This window comes from Myotis myotis, unplaced genomic scaffold (assembly GCF_014108235.1).
Source record: "Myotis myotis isolate mMyoMyo1 unplaced genomic scaffold, mMyoMyo1.p scaffold_m19_p_5, whole genome shotgun sequence".
Taxonomy (NCBI): Eukaryota; Metazoa; Chordata; class Mammalia; order Chiroptera; family Vespertilionidae; genus Myotis; species Myotis myotis.
In genome coordinates, this window is record NW_023416357.1 from 95,990,925 (window position 1) to 96,009,404 (window position 18,480).

The 18,480-nt window shown below is 40.7% G+C and overlaps 1 protein-coding gene across 6 annotated transcripts in view; it reads right to left on the reverse strand.

Moving 5' to 3' along the window:
- Positions 1-783: 783 nt before the first annotated feature.
- Positions 784-18,480, reverse strand: part of CUNH16orf72 (chromosome unknown C16orf72 homolog) — a 35,785-nt gene continuing 18,088 nt past the window's right edge. For 3 of the 6 annotated variants that reach the window (XM_036308707.1, XM_036308711.1, XM_036308705.1), the window contains one exon: positions 784-1,876. In XM_036308707.1, the coding sequence (XP_036164600.1) occupies positions 1,608-1,876 (269 nt within the window). In that variant the 3' untranslated portion in view covers positions 784-1,607. Of the gene's footprint in view, positions 1,877-2,002; positions 2,099-5,798; positions 5,932-6,419; positions 8,836-18,480 lie in introns of those variants that run through there. The other 3 variants (XM_036308709.1, XR_004967475.1, XM_036308706.1) reach the window with 3 other exon arrangements.

The window sequence follows — 18,480 nt, forward strand, 5'->3', positions numbered from 1 at the left end:
GGCCAGGCCCTGGTCCTCCCCAGCCTCAGACAGCACCAGCTCCACACCTAGGTGCTGGGGAAAAACCCACCCCTTCCTCTTTAGCTCCACCCTCTGCCTTCAAGGAACCTCCCCCACAGCTGGGCTGTGAGCCTGTGCCAGGAGGTAAACTAGCCAGTGATTCTACAGGAGCCCACTGCTCATGCCCAGGAATGCCACTGCTCTGGCTTCCACAGCCGGAAGTCCACTGCATGGTGGCCTCAGCGGTCAGGAGTCCATTTAAAACGGGATTTCACTGGGATGTCAGGTCCCAGGCAGCTTCACAGGAGCCCACCTGCTGTCCTCATGTTGCACGCGGCTGTGAGCTGCAGGGAACAGACTGTTCCTTCCCTGGGGTGGATGTCACCAAGGCCATTCCTGGTGACATTCCCTGCACATCAGCACATTCCCTCCCTCTTCCTCCCCCCACTTCTCACTTGGGAACAGCCTCCAACCTGAGTCACCCCTTACCAGCCTCAAGACAATTTGCCAACCACTTCAATCCCTCCAACCCCTGTGGAAAAATGAAGAGAATACTATTTTGTAGCCACTTCCTTGTAGCCAGGATTAAGAATTCAGTGCTCACCTTGAGCCAGGTGCCCTTGTAATCACAAGGTTCTAGGACTTCCAGGCACAGCGGCAGTGAGGGATCCACAAGAGTCCGTGGCATGCCCAGCGCCACACAGATCGGTGGCCACAAAGCCAGGCACTGAAGCATCTGGTCAATGGGTAAATGGAAACAACAGTACCTACCCAACAGCAGAATGAGCTCCCAGGAACTTTATTCCTTGCTTATGAATATTCATACATAGTAAAAGATGCAGATCAGTATAGGCTGGTAAGGGGAAGAGCTCCACCCAACTTTAACTGAAAACAAAAGTGCAGTTGAAGAATGTACATGACCTTTTTTGTATGTTTCAGGAAAACATAGGTCCATGTAAGTAGTTAAGTACACTAAGTAATTCTTGACAAGGTAGGGAGATGTGGAGTCTGTAGGGATGTGGATGAGTGTACCCCACCCTGATTTGGGGAATTCCTTTTAATTAACAGGATTCCAAGTGGAGCCAGCATGCTCAAGGAACAAGGTTCTTCCTATTTCCTGCTGTGGTCACCAACCTTGGCATTGGCCTGCTTCCCTCATGGCGGCAGGCCACACAACTCAGGCTCACCTGCACACACGATGACATCCACAAGGAGACCGCTCAGGAAGACTCCACCTTGACCCTTTCTGTACAATTTTCCCCGAAGTGTAATGTTTTAAATGTAAACAGAGGTAAGCGGATGGTAGGACTTAGGATCCATTTTCTTGAATTAGCTTTTTTTTTAAGATACCGTCCCCACGCCAGACCTTTGGATTTAGTGTAAATGGGGAGTCCAGGATCTGTATTATAACCCTTTACCTCGGGGACAGCCCCCCAGGAAGAGAGGCCCCTCCTGGTGAGCCAGGATTCACCTCACCCTGGGGCCTTGTGGGTGTCAACTTCCTCCTGCCCACTGCCCCAGGCTCTGGTCATGTCCAGACTTCCTCAAAGCCTGAGGAACTAAAGGTAGATGAGCAGGTGGCATGAGGTTTCGGAAAGGTGCAGGCCTCAGCAGCCCCAGCTGCCCTCAGCCTCAGGGCTAGGCGAGGAAGTCCAGACCCATGGGCCATCTGTCCAGGAACAACCTGTAAAGAGCCAAAGTAACATTCCCCTTGGAATTCTCTGCAGAATGCCCTGGAGATCCTTGGATGCTGGTTCTCTACCGGAGGAGCTGGAAAAAGGCTGGTGCCTGGTCCCATCTGACAGAGTCCCAGTTAGTTGTCTGAGCACATTCTGAGCACGGCTGATCCTGTGCAGGCAGGTTGAGAACCACAGAACTGGAAGGGAAAAGAAATGGGAACTGACTAGCGTGGATCCCAGGAGAGCTTCCCTCAGCCTACGGAAATTTTATCCAGCCAGCCAGTGAGGTGACCACATTTAATGGCTAACGTGTAAGTGCTTACCATGTGCCAGCCATCAGCTGGGCTTCATCATCTCGACACAGATCCAAGGCAGTGGCTCACCTACATCGCACCGACCCCAAAGTCCTGCTCTTGAGACTGTTAGGGCCCAAGAGGAAAAATAGGGACTCTTCATGAAAACCTAGGAAATTTCTTCAAGTCACCTTTTATCTACTCACTCATTCAAGAAATGTCCAAGTACCTACAAAAGGCAGGGAGCTGCCTTCCAGAGAGCCAGGTTTCCAAACTGGTTGTGGAAGCAATGCAGTAGTTCACATACAGCATAGCATACTGTAATGTTTTAAATGTAAACAGAGGTAAGCGGATGGCAGGACTTAGGATCCAGTGCACCAGATATGGGTAAGAGAACAGCTCTCTACAACTCGTATTACTTATGGTGGATGTGTGCGTCTGCACATGAGGTCTTGATGGGAGGTATCTCTGTGGACCACAGTACAAAATATTTAAGCAACACTGAGATGGGCAAGAAATAAGCCGTAATATACAGAATGTAATAGTGTTAGCAAACAGTTCTGTGTGTTAACCTAGGAACCCTCAAACAACAAACCAAAACTGCTCAGCAGTCAATTTCTAGATGCGCCATGAAATCAACACTGCCACTGTGGTTACGACACCACCTTGGGAAAAAAGATGGGGAGAGTCCTAGCTGGTTTGCCTCAGTTAATAGAGCGTTGGCCTGTCTGTGGACTTAAGAGTCCGGGGTTGTGGGTACAATCCCCAGTAGGGGGCATGCAGGAGGCAGCCAATCAATGATTCTCTCTCATCATTGATGTTTCTCTCTCCCTCTCTGAAATCAATAAAAATATATTTAAAATAGCAAAAACTAGGACTTTTGAAGCTCTCACAGCAGCTCCACACTTCCAGCAGCTCAGCAACATATCCACCAGACTTAAAAGAAGTGATGTCACAGCCCTCACTACTAACGTGTACAGTTGTGCTAACAGGGAGCTGCATCAAAGCCCTTGCAGCACACACCAAACACCTCAACTTTGGTTCACAAGACACGGCGCCCTGACCTACGTGAGCATTGAGCACTAAGGTTAGGCTGCCTGTAGTTGCTGGTCTGTGGCATCTCCTTGGCAGGCATTCAACCTGTCTGAAAAATAGTATCTTACTGACATATGGACAAGCTTTCACAGCACACAAATGTCAATGTGTATTTGGTACCTACCCCCCCCCCCCCCCCCCCGGACTGGTTTCAAACTGCACCAAAACAAGGTGAAATCAGTCTACTTTCAAGACTGTAGCTTCCAAATTCCCATTAACCAGAATGACTGACATCATACTTATAAACATAGAAAGTGATTTGGAAGATTACTCTCCAAAACTGGTCAGATTTTACCTGAGAGGAGGGTGAAGGAAGACAAGTTATAAAAGGACCTGTATACGAACATCGAACATTGTTTTTACAGAAATTCATGTTAATTTGTTCCGCCATTCCAGTCCTCAAGGGGCCCACTGAAGGAAGACAGATTACAAAAGTAAATGTAAATTATTCATGGAATCCAGATCACCAAGCTTCATGTCATTTTTTTTAGATTATACCTATTTCACAGATGATGCAATTGAGCGCAGGGAGGCCCAGGTACCCATACATAATTAAGTCAGCATTCAAATCCACATAATTTCAAACAAAGGTTCTTTCTCCATATGAGGGGGCAAAAAGCAAATGAAAATATAAGCTCCCTTCTGCCTGCAAGTAGTATACTTAGCCAATCTTGGCTAAGACATGGGGACAAAGGCACACTTGGAACAGTTTAACTGTTCCTTGCAGAAAGTACTTTGGTAGGATTCATCAATGTCTTAAATTTGAATTCCTTTAAACCAGCAATTTTACCTACAGAAATATATCCTATAGAAATCTAAGGAAACTAGAGTATTGCCTGACCAGTGTGGCTCAGTGGTTGAGCATGGACCTATGATCCAGGTCACAGTTCCATTTCCGGTCAAGCCACATGCCCAGGTTGCAGGCTCAATCCCAGTGTGGGGTGTGCAAGAGGCAGCTGACCAATGATTCTCTCATCATTGATGTTTCTATCTCTCTCTCCTCCCTTCCTCTCTGAAATCAATAAAAGTATTTTTTTAAAAAAAAAACTAGAATATTCACTGCTGTGCAGTATACTAATAATTAAACTGTAATTCCCTTAAGGCCCACCCATACAATGAAGTACTGTTAGGTCATAAAACATCTGCACATATATTTCATGCAGAAAGACATGCATACACTATAACCAGGTGTGTGGCTTAATTTTTGCAGTTTTAGATTTCTTTAAATCATTAATTCAATATAAATAAAATGAGGGGACATCAGAAACTTGGAATAGCGTCAATGAAACTTCCGAGTTTTGCTGAGGGCTACAAGTTTGTGTTGAATCCTGAAAACTCTCTCATGTCACAGGCTGCTATCTGCTGAACTTTAAGAAAACATGCATGTCCCATCACAGGAAGTAAAACCCTGGATCTCACCATGTCAAATGCATTAGTCCAAGACAAGGAATATCAACCAAAATACTGTCCCCACTAAAACATCACACACCTCAGAAACATTCTAATATGGAGTCTGGAAGGTCATCTGAACTGGTTGAAGTTTTAACAACTTTCAAAAGGGGTGGGGGAGAGCAGGCACTATAAACATCTGATCAGAATAATCTTCTTTAATTAATAAATCTTAAGTTTAGCCCTGACCGGTTTGGCTCAGTGGATGGAGCGTCGGTCCTGCGTACTGAAGGGTCCCCGATTCCATTCTGGTCAAGAGCATGTGCCTTGGTTGCGGGCACATCTCCAGCGGGGGGTGTGCAGGAGGCAGCTGATCAATGTTTTTCTCTCATTGCTGTTTCTAACTCTCTATCCCTCTCTCTTCCTCTCTGTAAAAACCAATAAAATATATTTTAAAAAATAGTAATAATAAATCTTAAGTTTAACTTTAATAAACATGGGTTTTACCCTAGCCAGTTTGGGTCAATGGATAGAGCACCAGCCTGATGACCAAAGGGTCCCGGGTTCGATTCCGGTCAAGGGCAGGTACCTTGATTGGATGGATACTCCTCCCCAGCCCGCGACCTGGTCGGAACTCATGAAGGAGGCAACCCATGTGTTTCTCTCACATCGATTTCTCTTGGTCTTTCCCTCTCTCTTCCACTCTCCCTAAAAAATCAATGGAAAAATATCCTCAGGTCAAGATGAACAAACATTAAAATATTAAGTAAACAAACATGGGTTTGTTTTTTACCTTGTTTGGAGGGACCTTCCAAGTCACTCCATTCCTAGAGGACAGAATGTATTTCTGAAGATTCCCAACTTCATCACTAGACACCCTAACGAATCAACCTAATAGACAAAGTGACAGTTGTATGAAATAAAATGCAATGAGATTTACTAACAGTCACTACATGCCTCAAACAATCTAGGCAGTAATCATGCCAAAAATTTAAGGATTTGTTCATACATTTTCTAAAATTAACTGAGCTGTCCATATCCCCAACTAAAGGTCCCATTTCCAAATCACCTCTTGGTATCTTGCACCTTCACTGCACTCAGGTTGGCTCACCCTCACCGTCAGACCTTGGCCATGCCCTTGCTATACAGAGAGCTTGCCCACCTTTCACTGCTGTAGGGAAACCTGGAGACCCAAAGCCGCAATTACTCAAGTTGATTGAGTTCCAACAGCCCTTAGGGGAAAAAATGTAGGCTAGTTCCTTTTTAAAAGCCTGGACTTCATTTGATTACAAAGAGTTATTCAGATGTGATGAACACAACAAAACTGCAGACAAGCCCCATGGTTTTTTGGTTTTTTGAAATATTTATTCATTGAATGATTTAAGGTGTGTACCACTACTCCAGTTGGGTAAACCACATTGAAGAATTTGACTGCAGGTCTTCAGATTCAGCCAAATGTTTCCATTAATTTCACTCTATAAAATACCAGACATTATAATTAAGGTTTTAATGCTTCAGCCATGCTCAGAACACTGCAGTGTAAGGATGACTTCAACCCACTCATGCCAAGTTAGGATGAAAGGAACAGAACTAATGAGCTATGATGTCTAAAAGAATCTGATAATCTCAAGATGAAAAGAGATTCTGTTCCCCAAAAGCAAAGTGTTAAGTTTTAAAATTCAGCCTACAATGTTCTCAAGAGACTGGGGGGAGAGAAAAAAATCATTATTTTAAAAGTACCACACATATATGCAATCTTCCATGATTCGTTTTATATCTAAAATGGTACAAAGAAAGGCTTTAAAAATCTAGCAGTCAGAACTAACTTTTGCTAAGAAATAATTTTCCTTTCTAACCTAGGTCTCGGGGTTAGTCTGTGCTCAGGTGGCACAGGAGAAAGCAAGGGGATAGAAACGGAGGGAGTTACAAGTGATTAAATGCAATGGAAAAAAGTAACGAATGCTAAAGTTTTCAAAAAGTTTAATGGAGCCAATAAGGCATATAAATTGTGTTCTGGCAGATAAGACCTGCTTTCTCTTACCAAAGAAAATGGCACATATTTTATCAAAATTTGACAATCAAGAGTAAAGGGTACTGAGATTAAGCGTCAGAGCACCAACTAAAACAACCCCCCCGCCCCCAAATTGTCACTCAACTTGGAAAGAGGAACTAGACAGAACCAAGGCATAAAGGGGAGATTAAATATGCGTTCCTCAATCTCAAAAAAAATCCTTTAGGAGTAGGAGTTCTGGCCACATGTGAGCAACTTATCACACCACCAAACCCCAACTCCAGAATCTAAATTTACGACGACAGAAAAACACAGATATCTCCAACTGCATTTCTTTGTATAGTCCCAAGGGCAGCTTGAAAGTATTCATATTACAGAGGTTTGTCCATTTCAGGTAAAATGAGAGATTGCTATAATTCTTCCTGCTATAATATTAAAACAAAAATAATCCACTTTTGCCAAAATTTAGAAATATCTTTCATTCCTAGTTTTAGCATGGAATTGACTTTTTTTTTAAATAAAAGGTTTTATATATAATGATTACAGAACTCCAGTTCACACATTTCTAACATTCTGTTTACATCCCACCCAGTCGATGAATATTATGGTTAACTTAGCAAAGTTTTTTCACATAAAGATATTAAATGGCTGAAGAAATTGCAGACTTTAACAAAGTGCTGTGAGTAAATTACTGGAAAAACCCTTACATTGGATTTGCAATGGTCTTTTAAGGATAAAAGAAGTAACTGATACTGAACTACAAATTTGCAAGGAAACATTTTTTCACTGTCCTACTTGATATATATTATATAATAATATGGTAGAATAAATTACAGTACCTGGCAGGCTGACATCAGTTCTTCATCTAAAAAAAGACTATCATTCAGTTCGAGATATTAAAAATGAAGATGAAACATGCTCTAAAACATTGTAGCTACAAGAGGTCTTATATTTTACTCAAAAGAGGAATCTAGTGAGAACTTTTATTTAGGTCTACCTAACATCTAGAGAACCTCCATGCGATTCCATCTTTTCCAGAATGAGATTCCAAACTGCCCTTTTTAGGAGAGGGATTCGAGTTGGGTTTTGCTATTTAAGTTGTAATCACACTGTAAGCAGATCAAGACCTATTTTAACCTGCCACCCATTCCAATGGAAACTGCACAATGTAGGGCACTCATAAAAAATGTAAAACAGGACAGAAAGGCTGGAATACCTACACTCCCACCATCCATCTCCCTTCTCATGAATACTATACCAAAAAGGAAGCCCACTCTCAAATTTCATGACCTCTCTACTTTAGGTCACCTTGAGTGCAGTCTACATGTTTACATTTACCATAAGAATAAGTACCCTGCATGGGAAGCAGTACTTGTCTTAAAACTGGAGTTTAAGCCTAAAGGGTTCATTCATCTGGGGGCGATTAAAATATTGCTACTTTTAGAGCACTAACACACACAAAGTGAATCCAATAAAGTTCTGTGTATTGATTCAATATTAAGTATTAATTGCATGACCATCATAGCACCTCTTTACATCACACAATCACCAGAATTAGCAACTGCTTTGAAAACTGAAAACAGGGCACAGTCCAAGAATTAGAAGTTGCACACTGTTACTATATAGAAATCAGGTGCATGGTACAGTGCTGCTGTGCAAAAATGGAAGCCTGCAGATTTGACGAGGAAGCCAAATCGTGTTTTAGACAATTTTAGGAACCTGGCAATACTGTTGAAGCAAAATACTCAACACAGCAGGAAATGGAGGGGGGAAAAAGCATTCTATAACCAAATAAACATCTGATATTTCCTTTCCCTTTGAGAATAAATACAGTTAAGGTCACTTTTAGCCTTGGAACGGATATATGTTTGCCTATGATGATCTTGCTAACTACACAATATCTGATGTCCTCTGCTAGGATTATAGTTTTAAGAAAGCCATGGTTACAAGAGGCATCTACTGTAAATACCTAGAACTTCCTTTTATGGCAACCACTATAGAATTCACTTGTCTTAGAAACAGTGAACAAGGGAAGATGGCCTCATGTTTCCTTTGCAATAATAGTATATGTTGAGGATCAAGTGGCTTTCAAGCAGCATGGTGGGTGTGAAAATGTTTTCAGTTTAGATCATTCTGTTGCGTTTATGGGTTGGTGAGTCTGTAATGACATCGCCACACTGGGCTGAGGTACGCTTTCTAGTTCCACCATTGTCCAAGTGGAGTGCCATTTCTTCTGATATGAAAGTGTTCAAATCGACATCATGGAGTCCATTTCTCCTTCGACTAGCATTCGATCCACTGCTTACATGTGTAGGAGAGCCTGGGGTACTCGAACGCACGCTTATACTAGCCATTGCACCACTAAGACCTAGGAAGAAGAAAAAAGGTTTTAGAGTTGCTCAATTATTCAACCCTCTTGAAAGCAACCCACTTTACTTTCAATGTTGTCATAATGTCAAAGGATGCCTGACATTTTTTGTAAGGGGTCCCCAGAGAGCAAAGCTTTATTCTGGAAAGAGGAATTGTCTGGCTTTCACATGAGATGTTTTATTGGTAATACTACCAATACAATATTGGTAGGTACCAACTATTGGAAGCATATGTAGCAAGCACCATGCTAGGTGTACAAACAGATCATGAAATCCTCCCTCTTTCTTAGCTAGGTACTGTATATGCAATTTATAGCTGAAGACAGAAGGTGCTTGTTTTAAATAATTTCAATTATTCAAAGTCACCATTCCAACAGATCCCTCTCTCTGATGTGTCTGTGCGTCTAGGGTGATGGTGTGTGTGTACATGCACAAAGGGGAACAAGCAATCATTCCAGGCCTAAGTGAGCTTTCAACATCCCCTTCTAGATAAGGTGACTTTATAATTTATCATCCAAAACACCCACTATCAAACCCAAAAAAGGGGCTCACTGCTATAAATTTTGCTGGGACATCAAGTACTAAATGAGTCTGCCCTGGGCTGCCAACATGGCTCAGTGGTTGAGCGTTGACCTATGAACCAGTTCACGGTTCTATTCCCAGTCAGAGCACATGCCCAGGTTGCGAGCTCGATCCCCAGTAGGGGGTGTGCAGGAGGCAGCCAGATAGTTGATTCTCATCATTGATGTTTCTATTTCTCTCTCCCTTCCTCTCTGAATCAATAAAAACATATTTTAAAAAACAAGTCTGCCCTGGACAACTTGGGCTGCCTGATTACTCAAGTTCGGGACTCTATTTGTTAGATACCCCCTTAAGACAACCTAACTCATTATCATCTATAATCCAGTGGGGAAGGGCAAGAGAACCATAAAAAATCCTACTGCTTTGCTTGCACAGTAAGTTTTATTAAATCCAGAATAGACCTAACACTCATTGCTGAACACTCAATTCCTTACTCTTGAACAGTTAAGGAGGCAAACATGTTCCACTCCTAAATGTTCAGGATAAACCTGTAAAAGGCGTGAGGCAAGAAAACATAACCACAGCACTGAATTTAAAAGCCGAACACCATTGGCAGTAGGTATTTCTTCTCACGAATTTCCCCTTATGCTATTCTAGCATCACCATGGGATTTTGCTGTCGCTTGATTAAATTTATATAACATGATCTAGTATTATCAATGTTTCCAAAGAATAAGAAGAGGTTGGTTTCATAGGGGCCCATTCTTTCTAATTTTATGGTTTGTAAATATGAATTAAATGTGAACATTAAGGTGAAAAAGAATTCTCTGCCTCCTACCACATCAAACCTATTAAATTCCCTTTGACAGTCTTCACTCTACAAATACTGTAAACACTTTCAAGCCCACAGACTCAACCACCTCCGACATGCTAAGCATGTTTCTGCAGCCCTCACCTCTCTTCTAAACTGCTCTAACCAACCTGTCCCCTCACTGCTCTCCCTGTAGACAACACATCCAGCCCTTCCCACTGATGGCCAGAGGAAATCTAATCGTGTCCCTTTTAAGCTCTAACCACCTTTCCAAGTACAAGCACAAATATTGGAGTACTTACTGTGTTCAGCACTACACTAAGTACTTTTCAATTTCATCCTCAAAATAACCCTATGACACCTGTATTATATCCATTTTGTAGATGAAACACCAAGATTAAGTGAGCCACCCAAGATCACAAAGCTAATAAAACAAGAACTGGGATTTAAACTCAAGTAGATTCCATATTCCTATTCACTGTTATACTGCCCCCTCTTAAAAGTCTAAAGTATTTCAGTGTGAAGTGACTTTAGGGTCTAGCCTGCCTTAGGCCCCATCTCTTTGAAATTACTCTCCTTTTCTGCCTTCCTCTGCCCCCATAAGACTGAATGGTGACTGCCTGTACCTGAGAATTTGCAGTTCTTACAATGGCTGGGCCTGGGCCTACCTTCCAACATCTGCTTCCCACTGGTTCTTCCAGTGCCTCTGATACCGTTGTAATTAACTAGTTAGTAATAATAGGAAAGGAGCAAAGGGAAGCCAGACATTATAGGCATGTCATTTGGACCAGTGGGAGATGAGCCGAGCCGAGCCCCTCTCCTATCTGGTCTCAAACCTCCCTTCTGAGGGCTTCTTCCCTGGTTTTCCCACCTCTCCTTTTTATAGTCTCTTGCGGGCTCCCCTTCCTTCCTGCCTCAAACTCTCTGCTCCTTCCTCAGTGGCCTGTGTGGGCCTCTTTCTGACCCACAGGTTGGTTTGGCCTTGACCCATTCGCTTACCCAGTTTCCAAATCAGTGGCCACAGGAGCAGACATTTCCCTTGAGCTCAAGGACCTATCCATTTTTCTAACTGCCTGTTGGACATCTCAAACTTCACATTTTCAAAAAGAACTGGGCTCCTTCCCTAGCCCACACGGATTTACTAAAAATAAATGTTAAAAAGGAAAGCCGCTTCTCCTGTTAAGTTTCATCTCAAACTTAACATTTGCAAAAGGAACTGTACTCCTCCTTTCCCAGCCCACACATGCTAATTAAAAAAATAAAAGGAGGGAAAGCAGCATCTCAGGCTCATTTTCTAGAATAGCACAGTAGAATCATACCATCATTCAACTATCTTTTCAACTCTAGCTAATAAATTTAATACGGTGCCTGGCACATAACATTCACTGAATTCTGAAAAACAATGATGCTTCAGAGTCCTATCCAATATTTTGAAACCCACTGAAATCCAAAGCTGTTAATGTTTATTTCACTTCTCCAACACCAGAAAATAAACTCAAGTAGCCCTCTTCACTTAAAGCTTTGCCATCAACTTAAAAATTCAATTATTCCCAAATTACTGGCATTTTTAAAATTTTTTCACCAAGTCTGTAAACTCAAGAAAGCTGTGTCTGTAACCTCAATCCTCACAACATACTATTGAAAGATGTCCAAATACTTTAAATAATAACCATCATACTTGTTTCATAATGCAGGAGGTTCTAAAGTAATTATACTGCAAAATTTGGACCTTCAGCGATAGACTAAACTACTGCAGTAATTCAACTCAGGATATCATTTGAAACCACACACACAAACTTCAAGAAATCCACCCCACCCCAATGCTCCTCTTAAGGTAGCGGTTTCATGGCAGTATGATTTAACGCGTAAGGACAGACACCTAAGGCTCATGAGTCACTCCATCAGAAGTGAACAGGCACACCCTGCCATTCTCCATGAAAAAGATGAGCGTAAATATCAATTTGAAAATTCCCCAGTAACTTCCACAAAATTTATCTTTTTCTGTTGGGTGTTTGACTTGGGTTTAGTTTGACAGCTGAAGTAAACTTACAATGTGCAACATTACCTACTCTTAGCAGTGAGATTTCTTTTCAAAATTTAACTAATCTTCCCCAAAAAGACTTTCCAAGTGTCCAAAAAAAAAAAAAATTAAGATTAACAACCAAAAAAAATGTGTATTTTAAACAGCCCAAATTTTATTTAATAAACCAATAACAGCTACTAGAAGATGCTTTAGAAAACCTTAGCTAAGCCACATGAACAATCAGGCCTATACAAGTACAGACAATCTAAACATGCTTCAGAACTAAAAGTGAAGTTGTATAGCCCAAGGGCATACACCCAACAAAAACACACTTTTTCAAAAGGGCTATAGGAATATCAATTGACAAAAAGCAATAGAACAAGTAGTATGATTAGACAGAAAAGTCTCAATTGCTTAATACAAGATAAACTTTATCAGTTTTAAAGTTTCTGCATCCATTTTAAATGATTAGTGAAGGAATGAGGGGAAAAAAATTAGAATTTAATCATACTTTGAAAAGAAAGCTCCCACTGGAGCTAAAACAAAGTTACAAGTCCAGGTTATAGGAATCTAGGTTACATGGTAAATTGTTAAAAGCAGCACATGACTATTATTTTCATATCAAGTTCATGCTTAGCATAATAAGAAAATCCTATTTTGAGAATTACATGATTCCAGTTTACCAACACATAGTTAGGTCACACATAGGCAGTGAAAGAGTAAATGCAGAACCAATCCACCTCCTTCCTCCACCAGCAGCCTCTGGCCTGGAAGCCAGGTCTACACTCTATTTGCTTACCACCACCACTGCCCCACCCTACCCCACCCCACCCCTCCCCACCCCCAGCCCTGTGAGGGATAGCCCTGAAAGAGAAGGCAGACTGTTATTACTGTTGATCCACTCAGCAAGACAGGTTCAGGACCCTCTGCAGATGTGCTCCACCAGTTTTCTCACCTCCAGCAGAAAGCGGGGAATTTGAAATCCCCACAACTAGAACAAAGTGGTTAATATCCTAACTGAACCCTAAGAAACTGGTACTCTTGCATCTGAAATGAATTGCACTAGTCAAATGGATAGCCCTCCCTTTTCACAAAGTTGTGTTCAGAGGCTTAAGCAAAAAGCATTGTGTGTAAGTGTGGTGTTTTAAATGCACCAGGGGGAGTTCAATCATTGAAAAAGAAATTCCACTAGGAAGATTTTGGTAATTTGAAGTAGACCACTCCCCACCCCAATCTGTAAATTGCAATACTGAACTTTTATTGAAGCAAAGCACACTAAATCAAATCAATTACAAAGATACATGTCACACCAAGAAAACATTTTCAGTTACGCTGACAGCCCAAAATGCTTTCAATTTTTCAAAGACAGTTTTAATGCCATGGGGAAATGCTCATGTTAAAATGAAAAAAAAGCAAGATACAGTACCACATATTGCAGTATGATCTCAACTATGAAATAATTTTAATATTTATACATTGAAAAAAGACTGGAAGAAAATGCACCAAACATTTAACTGCTGTTATCTTTGTATAGTTGGATAACAAGATACTGAATATTTACTTTTGGGAAATTTTTCAATTTTCCAAGAAATTAGTATTAATAAAATCAGAAAACTAGCAAAAAAATAATAAATTCAAATGTTAAATCCCTTCATTAACTACCAATGGATTTTTTAAGAAGTACTAGGTGAGTAAACTGGCTTTGAGACATGGCTACATGAATTCCTTTATCTATATGGACTCCTTTTTCACCTTAATGGAGAAAAAAAGGCCATAATAATTTTATTGCAAGTTCAAGCAATTTTGTACCATTGATGCTGGAAGCTTTAAGTCCTAGACCCCCAGAAAGTTCAGCAACTTATATCTAACATTAACATACAGAAAATGCCAACTTTTCATCAAAAATTTTAATGCTACCTTAATTGCCTTAATTATTCTTGTTCTCAGAGGCTGGTCTGAACAATGGGCATTAGTTTAGAAATTCCAGCCTTAAGAGGAATTTTAAAGAATAGTCTTTGAAATAATTGATCTTAAGCAATTAAGAAATGAGACGGCTTTGGTGCATTAATCTCTTATATCTTAATTTCCAAGTAAGTTCTTAAAACATTTTACTGTTAAGTAACTCTTGACAGCTGTTATTCAAGAAGATACAGACCACAACATTCAAGCATTTATTAAGAATCTACAGCTCCACACACTGTGCTAGAAGTTGGGCAAGAGGAGAAAAGGGACTTTAAAGGGTGGATGTACAAAAATCCCCCACAGGTCAGTTCAAAATAGTCCTCTGCAACAGACAGTTCCAAGGAGTTTCTTTTTATAACATACCATCAGTTTAAAAATAGTTAATCTAAATTGTTGTGTTCAACTGTCAAATTTTGTGTCTAAATATTTAGCTTTACAAATGGAAGAGATGAAGAGTGACAGGGAAGGGGGAGAGACAGAGAAGAACCAAGTACAATTACTTAAATTTCTTCCGAAATGTACCAAACAGACCTCAACTGTCTAAGAAACTTTAAGAGGAAGATTTAGTAACTTCTATTATCACTCTAGTGCACACAGGCCTAACAATGACAAAACAACAAAAGCTGCAAAACCTGTGCTCAAGAAGAAAGACAATCCTGTTGTGATTCAGGCTGCCCAGAATTAGTTTCCCATAAATTCTAGGGGAAGAAGAGTTTTACTCAGTTTTATGTAAGTATGACAAATTAAGAACTTACCTTACATTTTTTCTAGGTAAAAATTCCTAGCTGACCTTATATCCCTGAAAACAATTTCAAACAACAATTACATTTTTCTTATAAGGCCCTATACCCAGTTTCTCCAGATCCAAGGATTTGTCAAATAATTTAGTAATTTATGAGAATAAGGATCTCCACAACCCTCTGAGAAAGACTGTGTTAGGCAAAAAGGGAGAAAACAGAATTGAAGCCTATTAACTCCTAAGGAGTTGGCACTGTCCCTCTGATTGCCTGGGTTTATAAACTTCAAACTGTCTAATGTAATTCTATTAGACTAGAAATTCCTTGAGATTATTTGATTCTCCTTTGTATCACCCTGCTCCTACCACTAGCCTCTCTAATATATCGCTTGCTATTTACCATGTTCAGTAAATGCTGGGCAATAGGAAAGGCTACAGAATAATACTTTATTTTTTAAATGACTACAACCTTCCACAGAAGGAATTTAATTGCAAAAGTCAGAATTTTATAACACTGCATCCACACACACACAAAACACAACAACAAAGACTTTAGACTTCAATACTCACTAAATAGGTACTGTTATCTCACAAAGTTATTTCTTAAAAAAAAGAAAACTTTACTTTTCTTTCCTTTTTCAAATTCTCGTTTTGTATTAAAGGCTAGACTACCTATGTTTGCCTAAGTCCCTCCCAGCACTTACACTGTATTTTTTTAAACTTGTTTTAAACAAAACAAACTTAAAATTGGACAAGGTGACATTTCAAAGCCAAATGCCACTTAATAGCAATGGTTCCCACCAGACACGAGACCCTATTGTGCTAGAGGCCTTTTGAGTTTGAACTGATGAATTTTACAAAGGGTTAACCCAAGCCCAGTAGGGTTAGTTCCTAGTACAGCAGTAGAGATTATCAAAATGACTTCTGGAACTAAAATAAAGTGTCTCTGATTTTTCTGGAATGGTCTGAACCAGGGCCAGAAACCTACAAAGACCACCTATGAGATGATTTGAATGAGAGCATGGCTTTGAATAAAGTCTAAGCGAAGTCTGACTTGGCATCCTGCTTCCTCTTCCATCCAGGTCTCCATCTTCTCCCTATATGAAGGCATGTTCCATTCTTACTCTGGACCCTTACAACACCTAAATCCCATGATGACAAACAGAACTCAGAATAAAGACACTAGGTTTCAATCTAAGGCTTTTCCAGACACAACCCTCAGATACAACCACTACCTTGGGCATGCCAACTCAGAATCTCCCCACACAGTAGAAAGAGAACATCACCAACCTCACTGATTTATATCAACATGAAACAAGCTCAAGGTCTTAGCAAGTAATGTAAGTAATTAACAGTAATTTGCAAGTTATCCCTGTCCCTCTGGAGTGATTTCTGAAATTTTAAAAAGCCACCCTTACTAAAAAGGGAGGGGAAAAAGTATCCCCAAATGCCACTGGAACTCTAAGTCTAAATTTGCATTCAGGAGCAGAGAGAGCACTCACAGGACTTAGAACTAACCAAAGGTCCTGCTCCTCTCAAGTCAAAGAACACTTACACAGTGTTGTGGAAGGGTAGGTACTTTGCGTAGTTTCTCATTTACTACATCACCTTATTAAGGAAGTATTACACCTTTTACAACAAAGGAGACTGCCTTGGAGAGGCTAACCATCTTGCCCAAGGTCATACTGGGAAAGCAGCCTGTATACAAAGTTTAAATGGTCACAGCCATTGATCTTCAAGCCTACTTGTCCACATTTCCTTATGGGGAAAACATCAAAAGATACAAATTCATGTTATTTTCTGATGTCTTTAGAAAAGTAGGCCTGGAGACCTATCCCATCCCATCCCCTAGCCCTACCAAGGGGAGGGAGTAGAGAAACCCCAAATGTACAAACAAAGAGGCACAGTGGTTAGGAACATTCATTTAGATATTCAGACAGAATTGGAATATCTATTTTACTACTTACTGACCGCTTCCATTTTATCCAAATAAACCTTTCTTCACTGATAAAATGGCAATGACTCAAGGTAAAAATGTGGATTAAAGGAGACCCTCCTTATTAGTGGGGTGCTGACACCAAGTAAACATTAAAAGTATAGTTCTTATTATGAGTCATCCTCAGGCCCCACTCCAAGTCTTGGTTGTTCTAATTTAGGTTTACTTTGTAGCACTCCTAAGGAACACCAGTTAGTGTACCCATATTGTAGTCATCTAGGGAACTGTATCCTTAACTCTTTCTAAAGGTTCTCTGCCCACACTGTGTTGCACCCATTTACCTAACAGACCTCTGAACCAGCATTAAGCCCAGAGCACATCTACACCAGGTTCTATTAAAGCCAGAAGCTGTGAGACAAGGCCATCTCCCTAAGGTACCCCTGTCTAATGGAAGGAAAAGCCATGGAAACAATTCAAACTGGAAGAGCAAAGATAAAGATACTGTTCAGTGAAAGATTGAGAAAATGAGAACTGAAAGAAAGCTTTGTCACAAGAGACTTTTAATTAATCTGAAAGGATAAACAGGCATAGGGAAAATTTCAAAAGAGAATGGAGAAGATAGACACAAAAAGAAAAAAAAGAAAATAGCGGTATTTAATAGATCAAACAATATGACTAAGATACCTGACCCAAGGTTAAGACCAAGTCATAAGGCCCTTGCAATGCCATTCTGAGTTCTGACTTCACCCTATAGGCCATAGGAAAACAAAGGTTATTTTTTCAGTAAAGAGAAGAGATCCAAAAGATCAACTCCCAATGGCCCCAGGAAAGATGGACTGGTAAATGGGTCAATTCAGAACTGGGAAATAAGAGCAGGAAGTTATTCCTAGAGCCCCGGTCTCACCTCCTCCAGAGAGCCTTTTCTTTTTTTTTTCTTTTTTAACATATTTTATTGATTTTTTACAGAGAGGGAGAGAGAGAGAGAGTTAGAAACATCAATGAGAGAGAAACATTGATCAGCTGCTTCCTGCACACTCCCCACTGGAGATGTGCCCGCAACCAAGGTACATGCCCTTGACCGGAATATCGAACCTGGGACCTTTCAGTCCGCAGGCCGACGCTCTTTCCACTGAGCCAAACCGGTTACGGCCAGAGAGCCTTTTCTGAATCCATAGCCAGACTGCCCCAGACATATCTTACACATAACGGGGTTCAAAACATTAAATTATTATCTAATACAACTGTGTTGACCTCAACAGAAAAGAAAGCACTCCATTCATTTATACATGCCCAGAGACTTTATAAAATCTGCATGTACACGTCTGCTGTATGGTTAAATGAGGAAAAGACATGTGTTTGCTGTGGTTGGGGCAGGAAGGATGAGTCTAATTTGAAATCTGAGATAGATGCTTGTGGGACACCTGTGGAGATGTCCGCCAGAAGACAATGGTGCACATTATATTTGGCAGTAAGGAGGGTCTCAACTGAAGTATAAATTTTGAAAATTAAGATTGAGATGGCCCTCGAAGTATTTAAAGTCAGTGGGAGAGCCTGAGGAAAAGTCTGAGAGCCTAAGAAGAGAAGAAAAGGAAAATTTCTAGAAGAGAATGGATGACTAAAAGAGGGACAATGAGAAAGAGAACCACAAAAGGTCC